At 59.5% G+C, this 10,309-nt stretch overlaps 2 protein-coding genes across 2 annotated transcripts; one reads left to right on the forward strand and one right to left on the reverse strand.

Annotated features, from left to right (window-relative positions):
- Positions 1 to 530: 530 nt before the first annotated feature.
- MNEG_8815 (hypothetical protein) lies at positions 531 to 872 on the forward strand (the record flags this gene model as incomplete). Its single annotated transcript, XM_014042713.1, has 1 exon — positions 531 to 872. One exon carries the CDS (start codon positions 531 to 533, stop codon positions 870 to 872), a length of 342 nt encoding a protein of 113 aa, XP_013898167.1.
- Positions 873 to 7,320: 6,448 nt separating this feature from the next.
- Positions 7,321 to 9,983, reverse strand: MNEG_8816 (2-oxoglutarate/malate translocator Flags: Precursor; the record flags this gene model as incomplete). Its single annotated transcript, XM_014042714.1, has 7 exons — positions 7,321 to 7,538; positions 7,824 to 8,003; positions 8,313 to 8,414; positions 8,683 to 8,872; positions 9,066 to 9,122; positions 9,396 to 9,527; positions 9,885 to 9,983. The coding sequence occupies 7 exons, from the start codon at positions 9,981 to 9,983 to the stop codon at positions 7,321 to 7,323; spliced, it is 978 nt and encodes a 325-aa protein (XP_013898168.1).
- Positions 9,984 to 10,309: the final 326 nt, after the last annotated feature.

Genomic DNA, 10,309 nt, shown 5'->3' on the forward strand with positions numbered 1-10,309 from the left:
TGAGGCGTCAGCGTAGTCTCTCTCTCTCTCTCTCTCTCTCTCTCTCTCTTCTCTCTCTCTCTCCCGCCTACATACATGCACCACCTGACCATGCATGCGCAGCAAGCAAATAAATAGACGGTGCTGCCCTGCGTTCTCTTCTCACTGCTGGACGCAGGTGTGCGGGATTTCCAGCAACTGAAGCATGTCATAGATCAAATGCGCTATCAACGGCTTTCAAAGGTGAGCAGCTGCGCTGCTGGGACAGCCGTTGATACAGCTTGCTTGCCTTGTTAATCACCTTTTGATTTGGCATGTATCACAAACATGCACGCATGCGTGTGGCAAGCATGTGTGCTCGCGCAAGGCCCCCTCCGGCCCCAGCAGGGGCGCGGGGTGCGCCCGCGAAGTGGTGCCGCTGCCGTCATCACTGCTGTCCCTCATCATCACTCTGGTCTTGAGGATCAAGGGCCCTTAATCATGTATACGTATATATATGTGTGTGTGTATATATATATGTACATATATACATACAGGATGATATCGCCACCATGGGTATTGATGCGCCACTGCTTGCCACGCAGGATGTGGAGCTCCAAGCCACGGCCGGCCTGGATGTGATGCTGGCAGACGCCCTGGCACGCCTCAGCAACCACACCGCATTGCACGCGACTCAGGTGCGCTGCCTGCAAGTAAGGGCCCCACGCACGTGCACGGTGCGGTGGACGCGTGGAAATGCGATGCAGCAGCAGGTGCTGCGGCAGCAGCATGCCTATGGCAAGATCCCCCTCCGGTGTGGTCCAGCCCTGGACGACCCTGAAACACCAGTGTCGCGCCAGCAGGAATTGGCAACAATGCTGCCTACCGACCTGCTGCTGGGCGGGAAGCGCTGAACCCCGCCCGCGTGCATCGACCGAAAGCATAGCATTGTGATTTTTGCAGTCATCAGACTTTTCTGCCACCATGCGCATCACAGCCCCCAACGTGCGTGACTACCTTGCAGCAGAAGGTACTGTACTGCAGTCATCATTGGCCCTGACAGTCCCTCGACCTTCCCGCCGGTTGGCAACGCCATTTAGTAACGCCATTTCGGCCCCCATAAAATAACCCACGCACATATACAATCTTGTTGCTTCTTGGTTCCTTACTTGATTGCCTGGTACACATACAGGCATGGATCCGCCAGGAGGTTACCAATGCTGTGTTCAAATCCCTACACGGTCTGCAGTACCCGAACAACTGCAAAGACACGCGCAAGCTTGTGTGCGACCTCGACAAGACATGTGGTTTTGGCTGCCAGATTCATCATGCAGCGCATTGCTTCGCCCATGCCGTCGCCCTGAATCGGACTATGGTGCTCAAGGTGACGTGTGCTGCCTAGATAGAGCCGCATGGACCTGGGCATGCGGGAAACGAGGCAAATAATGTCATTGCGCTTGTCTTGCCGACTGTGAGGGCCATGCTGATTGTGACGTTCATGATGTATGATGCAAGACTGCTGGCCAGCAGTTTTGCACCATGGTGACATGGGCAGCACAACGCTGCGTTGCTTGACATTCCACCAAGCATTGGCGGCTGCTGTTTGCAGTATGTAGGTCACAACAAAACACATATTGGTCAATGTGAGGGATTGAGCAGGATTGTGATTATGCATCACCGTATACCGATACAACGTCAACACATGTGATCACATGCAGGTCTACCCATCTAGTTACATCTAAACGCCTGGTGGCTGGGACAGCGTGCTGCAGCCGGTCTCCTTGTGTGGACTGGACACGCTCCACACTTCCAACCTGAGCGCACTGCCTCGTCTTAATGCTGGTCGCAGCACCGACAACGCTGCGCTCGAGGTTTTCATGCCCATCATTGATAACGGCGTGTCTCAATGGGACCCCCCTGCTTTGCCCAACGATGTGCTGGAGGCCGCTTCTTTGTTCAACTCGCGGCCAGAAATCTGGTGAGGAAGCGTGTGTGCGTGACCGACACAGCTAGCTCACCCTTCATTGGCGCATCCACACACGTTGATCAGCACAATTACGCACGTCTTTTCTTGTAGTGGCTCTACTCCGTGATGACGCATTATTCACTGCGTCGCGTGCGTCAGGAATGCATGCATGTCCAGGCAGCCGCTAGCATGTTTATAGTTGGCACCTACCTGCAGGCGGCTGGCCGGCACATGCTGCTTGTCTTCCTGCTATCGTATAATAGCGATTAAATACCACAATGATCAAGCAACCCTCGCTTTGATGCATGTAGATACAAGGGTGTTGGCATCCTTGCATGTTTGCAAGGGTTATCATTAGACGCTCATCACAAGAGGCAAAACCCTGACATTTGCACGCACCAACAACAGGCCCACGTACGCGTACATGTATGTGCACGTAGATATTAGATGTATGTATACGTATATATATATACGTATATATGTATATATACGTTTATGTACATGTATGCATATATACTGGCATGCCCTGCTTGGTCTCCACAGCAACTCAAACACTTGATTAGGCGTGAAATTGGACTGAACTCGGCTAGCACGCCGCCTTGCTGGTCAGCGCGGCCTATATATGTACTGCTCACAATGATGATTCGCACATAGTGACTGTTTGCATCATTTTCTGGCTCATCTTGCCCATTAAGGTGTCCGTGGCTGTGCTATCAACGTAGGTGGACTGGGGTCCTGGTCAGCTACCTGCTTCGCCCATCTGGCACCTCAGCCGAGCGGCATGAAGCGTTTCGCAAATCAAGCGGCTGGGGCTCGCTGGTCGTCGGCGTCCACGTGCGGCGAACAGACAAGCTAGATCGTGAGGCGAAGCTGCACGTGTCAGAAGAATACATGCAGCATGTGGAGCGACTGTGCGACATGAGGCTGCGGGCCGGCTGGCAGCAGCGTGCGCATCAGCTTGCTCAGCAGGCAGCTGTGTCAGCACCCGAAAAGACAGCGGCCGCCGGCACCACAGGCCAGCCACAGATTTCTGAGTGCAGAGTGTATCTGGCTTCAGACGACTCATCAGTTGCTGCAGAAATTCGCAGCAAGTACAAGCACGTACATGTCATGATCAACGACGTGGGGCTCCGCTCAGGTAATGTTTATAAGGTGCTGAATGTCCTGGATCAAATGCGCTCATCCTGGCTCCGCACATGTTGCATGCTAGCAGGCCTGCTAGCGTTGGGCCATCTGATTACGTGTGCAAGTTGCACCGTCGATACGACCTCCACATGTGACAACGTGCATGCCCCTCCTGTCTGGATCCCTACCTCGCACACCCAAAAGGCCCGCACACGTGCACATACATACAAGGCACGCGCACAAGAAATACACTTGTACAAGCTTAAGCACGCGTGCATGCACACGCACACGCGCACACGCACACGTGCGCGCGCGCACACACACACACACACACACACACACACGCACATGCGATACCTCTGTTTGTGTTTGCGTCCTCACAAACCTGCCCATGCCCATGCACGGTCTTGCCCCTGGCGCACGCGTGCTCAACTCCTTCCATATTCTCGCTCGCACGCGGGTCGCGCGCAGGTGGTGTTGCAGCTCGCTATTCTGCAGATGGTTTTATCGGTGTGTACGATGACATTATCCACCTGGCGAACGCAGACCTGCTGGTTGGCACGTTCAGCAGCCAGGTCAGCCGCTCCGCATATGAGATGAGTCAGGTCAACCATACGCACCTGACAGCGGACCGGGCCTTCAGCTACCACTCCGTTGATTCAATGTGGTGAGCTGCTGTCATCAGTTGCCATGTAGAAATATGGAGGCACAAATCACATTGGTGCCAGGAAGCAATGCCGACTCCAGCCAGCAAGCCATATGTGTGCTTGCGAACAAACGTCTGCTTTCTAGCCGCTGTTCATTCAATTCTGATTGTTATGCAACCTTGCATGGATCGGTCATCGGAAACATTGGCACACATAACAGGTACTTTGGCGGTCAGAGAGACTACGACAGGTGTGCTGCACAGGACTTCACGGTCAAGGGTGTCCCTGTCTTGAAGGCAGGTGACAAGCTAGAATGCCCAATTATAGCCACATTCAATGAAGGCTCGGGGCTCATGCGCTGCCGGATGAAGATATCCCGCGCTGCCGTCGAAGTGCCGCCAGGAATTGTGGTGAGGTGTGCATCGCTGCCTAGTATTTTCCGGCCCATCCTCCCATCGCACATGAGCAAGCCTGCTGCGCCGGCAACCCACACCCCACTTCCAGCCGCGCAGCCCAATATGGCTGGCGCGGCTGCAACGGACAGTGAACACCACTTGGTGGCCACCTGAGCACACTAGCACAACTGACGGTCACATCGTGTATGTGCAAACATTGCGCGTCATACAGGTTGCTTGCGTGCTTAAATCACCTAGGTGTTTAGGCCTAAACATCAGATCCAACTGCGAGACTACTTGCCATGGGCTCTTCATTCAAATAAACATTTGCTTGGACACACATCTGCGTGTGTAGGTCTTTCATCAATCTCGTGCCACTGCCTGTACAGGTACCACATGCCCTGTGCTGTATCGCCTTTCCACAATGCATTCAGATTTGGCCCCTGCAGACTTCATGACCCGTTGCACGAAACAGGCCCGCACATGCAACAGCATGCATCGTGAAGCCGCCAGGCTGTGAAAATCTCCTGTTTGATGCTGACATTTTCGCGGCCGCCGCCGACTGCAACAGTTGAAACCTGGGTGGACGACGAATTTGGCTCCTCACTTGCAATTGTACGCGGCCAGCACGTGCCACGCACATACACACCTATCCCAGCCAAGCACGGCCCACTGAGCGTGCCTCCGAGGCACAAGCTAGAGTCTAGCTTGTGCTGACTTGAAGCGGGAATCTTCTCTGCTGCCACTTGGCGGGCCAGAGTTGCGCTGATTTCAATGTTGTTTGCCCCTGGCGCTTACAGCATTGATAAGGATTGCCATCAACGGACGGCCTCCAGCCAATTGCCGCGTCTCTTGCCCTGCTGCCCGCGCCATCGATACATTCACTGCATCGGACGGCGGTGCGCAGCTGTGCACATGCACACCATCATATACATGCGCTGTCTACAGTTCGTGTGAACAGCTTGCAACGCACTCTGGCGCTTCTCGTCTTGCAGTCATTGAGGGCGTTGTTATTATACGCACTGCTGCTGGGATGGTTTCAAAACTGTGGGTCGAGGGTCATGCATGCACAGCGTGACGTACACAACAACGTATTTATTGGTTGTGGACTTGCATGCTTGAGCCGCAGCATACCTGCATTGCAGCATTCCTTCACTACTCATGCGTTATGAAATGGCCAGTTGTAATCGTCCACTGTCTCACCATGGCCATGGAAGATGAGTGCCTGTATGTGTTGACCGCAAGGTAGGGCGGCGCTGCCCTTGCGGGGCCCCGGCGCCCGTGATTGCGCTGTATCGCTTAGCTTTTCCTTGGAGCTTAGCTTGCCCCTCATCAGGCGCAGGACCCGGAAGCGCAAACGCGCGTGCGCAGTTGCAGGTACATGCAATCTATCGGGATGCTCCAATGTGCGACGAGGCTGCCAGCGTGCAGGCTGGGGGCGCAGCAGCGACCGTGGCGGGTGAGTGCACTTGACGGCCGTCACAAATTTCAACCTGCTGTGAACATCTCACGCGCCAAACATTTAGAGGCATCGCTCCCGCCTGCATCCCATCCTGTTCAAGTAGCCCCGACCATTGCTGAAGTCTGTGCAAAGTAGTTTTCTAGGCCTGCACGCACGCACACGCACTGCTTGTACCTGTTTCTTTGCAGGGCCTGAGAATATCATGATGTGCACCTTAGCACGGGCGCGCAGTCAGCCATCGCCGCCACAAGGGAACCCCATCTGACAAATGCAGCGATTTTACCGTGTGCAGGTGCAGCTGGAGGTGCAATCCTGCCGGTGCCAATCTACAGGTTTCCAGGTGACGGCTGTGCGCCTTGCTGCCACCCAGACGCCCTTGGAGCGGCAGCGCTGCCGCCCCAAGCATAGCAGCTGCACTTGCCCCGAGGGCCGCAGTTGAGTGGAGGGTCATGCTTTGTGCCCATAGCCACCCATTGCTGCCACTTGGCAGCTTGTCCCCCGCCCTATTAAAGGAACGGGACTGCGCGTTCAGGCAGCGCCCATTTGTGTCGCCACAGACCTGTGGCGCTTGTGCATCTAGATGCATATGTACCGGTGGGGGTGTGGCTCACCGCACAGACCCCGCTCCTTACCCCGAAGCGGCACCGCTTGCGGCGTGGCTTTCAGCCGCGCGAGGCGTCCGCGCAGTCCCTCCCCCTCTCTCTCTCTCTCTCTCTCTCTCTCTCTGCACAAGTGGGCGCCGCCCGTGCACGCGTGGGCGTAGGACCCTTCACAAAGGAAAGGAACAAGCTGCCAGCCGCGGCCTCCTCTGCGGCCGCCGCTGGTTCATAGGGACTGCACTCACCTGAATGTGCTGCATCACATCGGTGGCTGCACTCGCGTGCCCCCCGATGCGTCGATTGCAGACAAGCCTTGTGCTTACACAAAAGGGTCCAGTACACAGCATGCGCATGCGGCCGCGATGAAAGCAATGGCAGCAGCAGCCCCCACGAAGAATCACCCCCCGCAGGCGGGATACCCGCAGATAGCACGGGCCGCTGCGTGCTCCTGTCAGGGCGGGCTGCTGGACGCATCAGGCCGACATCATGGGGGGCCGGGGAGGGGGGGCGCCACAGGGCTGTCACTCGTCACGGCTGTGTGTGCGAAGCGCAGCAAAATGACAGCAACACACCACACGATGCGCCAGCGCCTTGTTAGCTGCTCGTCGACTCGTGGCGGCGGCCCCAGCCACAACTGAAGACATTGTCCAGCCAGCGCTACGCGCTGGGCCTTGCCCTGGGCAAGACGCGATTTCACACTGGCAGGTGAAATCAACTGCACAAGGGCTGTGGGCAACCTGATGACTCTTCTCGTAATCGACGGGCCCACAGGAGCAAGGATAAGCAGCGAGCTGGGCGCGTGAGCAGCTTGACCAGGCGTCGTCATAGGCCAGCAAAAATGTGGCACCGCGCACTCAGCCGGCACCGCCACAGCCGCGGCCCCGGGAGTCTTGCGTGGCCGCAGTCGCCCACAGCCTAAGCACCCCACCCCGAAACCCATGAGACTCAAGTCGGGCACCCTGCCAATGTGCAAGGGCGCGGCAAGGAAGACGCGCAAACATCGCAGGTGTCAGCGCCCCGAGTGCGCTCCCAGTGCCGCAGCGCCTCGCGCACAGCAGTCTCGGCGCGCGCACACAGCCGTGTCAGAATGCATCCTGCTTGCCCCTGCCCGCCTCGACCGCGCGGGCCCAATTCAGGGAAGATCCTCGTCAGATCTAATCAGATCAGATCAGCACCACCCGAGGAACCGCCACCAGGGGTACCCCAGGCCGATGACGACGACGAGGCTCAGCGCGCCGTAGATGAATCCGAGAGAGAACCACTCTGGCAGGGTGACGTAGTCGTTGCCAAAGTATATGGCCGCCTGGCCCGACGCGTAGTGGGTGATGTTGCCAAAGAGGTTGGTGTTGTAGCCCAGCGATAGGACGGCGAGCATGGAGGGGACGCCTGCGGCGCAGGAGGGGTGGCGTGCAAGGGGATGGGGGGCCGTCAGGGGCGTAAAGCTTGGAGCGGGGTCTGGGAGCCGGGGGCGGGGAGCGTCTGTGCCCACGGCGTGTGTGACGGCCGCTGTGAAGGTCAGCGCTTGGCGAGCCACTGGCAGCCGCCACGGGGGCGCCCGCGGCCCCAGGCCGCCATGCGTCGCGGCGCGGGCCACGCCTCTTGAGCGGTCCCCGGCGGCACTTCCCTGTCTGGCGGATGGCCCGGGGGGCGACGCTCTGCGGACGCGCGCACCTGATGCGAGCATCATCGCGAGGAAAGCGGTGAAGAGGGCGCCGACGTGCGCGGTCTGGCCCGCGAAGAGGTAGTGGATGAAGAAGAACGCGGTGTGCAGCAGGAAGAACACGGGCTGCCAGCCCAGGTTGAGGGACGTCAGCTGCTTGCCCACGATGTCCGCAAACGTGGTGATGAGCCCTGCGGGCGGGGCGCGGCGCGGCGGCGCGGGGTTGGGCGGCAGTGCTGCGGGTTGCGGTTTGCGGTCGCCACACACAGCAGGCCGGGGCGGCCCAGGCGCGCGCTAGACTTGCGGGCGGGGTGTAGAAAGGGACCTGAGCGTATAAGCAGAGGGAAACATGACTTTCGTGTGACAGTCCAGACTCCACAGCTCTGCCGACACGCCAGTGCTGTCGGCCAACAGGCCAGTGCTGTCCGAGGGCGAAGGTTGAAGGGGCCGTCGCGTCCCAAATCAGCGCAGATCAGTCGGCTGCCGCCACGGCGACTCACCGGTGTCGTTGAGGGCCGAGCTCATGCTGACGAGGACGGCAAACCAGGTGAGGCAGTCCCAGGCTGGGGGGTACTCAAGGCAGTCCCGCCAGCTCAGCACGCCTATGCAAAGGGGCGCGGGGGGGGGGGGGTGGGGGTTAAGGGCGGCAGGGGCTGTTGAGGCCCGAGGCGGTTGAGACAAGGTTTGCAGGAGGTTTATGCTAAGAGGGGTGTTTTGCAAAGCAGCGGCCAGAGATGTTTTCGGTGACTCGGTGGATGCAGGGCTGAGGAAGCGACGACGCCAGCTGAAACACGAGGACCAGGCCACAAACGGCCGCCCGTCGACTCAGTCCGCCCTCTTCCCACCCCTCCCCCCGTGTGCGCGCCGCACCCGTCACGAGCAGCGCGGCCAGCCCCAGCATCGCCGCCAGCACGGCGGGCACCCCCCAGGCGTCCCCCATGATCCACAGCACCACGGCGCCGCAGATGGCCGCGGTGGTGATGAGCTCGTTGCGGCTCATGGGGCCCATCTTCTTGAGGCGCTCCGACGCCTGGCCGGGAGCCTCAGGGGTCTCCTTGACCTGGTGGGCGGTTGAGGGCAGTTACGGGCGGTTATGGGAGTTGTGGGCGGTGTGCCGGCGACTTTGGACGCTTTCAGGCCGAGGCTTGAGCGGGGCTTACAGCGCTCGCGTGCGAGGCCTGGTGTGCGGCCGGGGCCCCATCCCTGGAGGGCGGCAACGTGCAGGCTAGGCGGGGGTGCGGGGCTGGCCCCACCTCTGGGGGGTACTGCTTGAAGAGCAGCAGCGGCGTGATGACCATACCCAGGACGGCCTGCAGCGCGAGCCCCATGGACCATCAAAGAAAACCGGGGGATGGGCGGGGTGGGGAGGAGGGAGGGTCAGCGCGGATTGGCGGACGCGGGGTCACTGCCAGGCGGCGCGCAGGCCGCGCCTCTCGCGCCTGGGGCACAGTTGGCGCTGCCCACCGGCCGCCAAGGACTCCCAAGTCCGCGCGTGCGCCGTTGATTGCCACAGCAACAGGGAAGTGTGGGGCTTAAACTCGACGCGTTTAAGAGCGATGCTAATAATTAATAACGTTTCAAACCTGGGGCAGGCAGCCAATGAACCAGTTCATCCAGACGTCAGGCACAACGGCCCCCAGCTTTGCGGCCAGGTTGATGCAGAGCAGGTTCTGGGCGCCGCTGGTCAGGAAGAGGGCGCTGCTGTAGGCGCTGGTCTGATTTGCCGAGGGGTGCGCGTGGGGGGCCGGAATGTCAGGTGGAGGGGAGCAGGGCGCAAGCTTGTCGGAGGTATGCGGCAGTGCAGAGGCTAGTGCAAGCACTGTGAGAGTTGGTTTGCATGCGCACGCGTGTGGGTGGGTGCGTGCGTGGGTGCACATGTGAGGAGTGTGTGTGTGTGTGTGTGTGTGTGTGTGTGTGTGTGTGTGCGCGCGCGTGTGTGCGCGCGCGCGCATGTGCCTGCGTTTGTGTGACGCCCAACCGGTTCCCAAGGCGAATCCGGGCAGCCCTGCTGTCACCAACAGCAAGGCGCCCAACATCTGTTCAAGCCCTCCAAACCACGACCCCCGCCGCACCTGCAGCTGGTTCTGGATCAGGAACGCCCCGATCTTCTTGCGGCCGCCGGTCTCAGGGTCGCCGCCCAGGCCCTGCGCGGTTGCGTGCCAGCAGCGCATGTCAATCCACGCGCATGCAGTCCGGCTCAGGCGCACAAGAGCCGTTTGGGGTCGGGGCGGCGCAAGGGATGCAGGGGAGCGCCTTGTGACAAACAACCCAGATGCCTGAGGCCTCTCTTTCTGGTGGCCAACAGCTGTCGAACGCAGTTGTTGATCAAAGGCGGCCGCGCCTCGTGCAACTTCGTCTCGCACGTCCCCCTCGCCCCCCGGTCGCGAAAAGCGGCCGCGTCTACGCGCCTTTGACAGGAACTTGATGATGGGCATGAATATGCCGCCTGCCCTGGCGGTCGAGGAGGGCATCGCTGGCGACAGCAGCAGCTCTGGAA

This window comes from Monoraphidium neglectum (assembly GCF_000611645.1).
Source record: "Monoraphidium neglectum strain SAG 48.87 unplaced genomic scaffold scaffold01719, whole genome shotgun sequence".
Classification (NCBI taxonomy): domain Eukaryota; kingdom Viridiplantae; phylum Chlorophyta; class Chlorophyceae; order Sphaeropleales; family Selenastraceae; genus Monoraphidium; species Monoraphidium neglectum.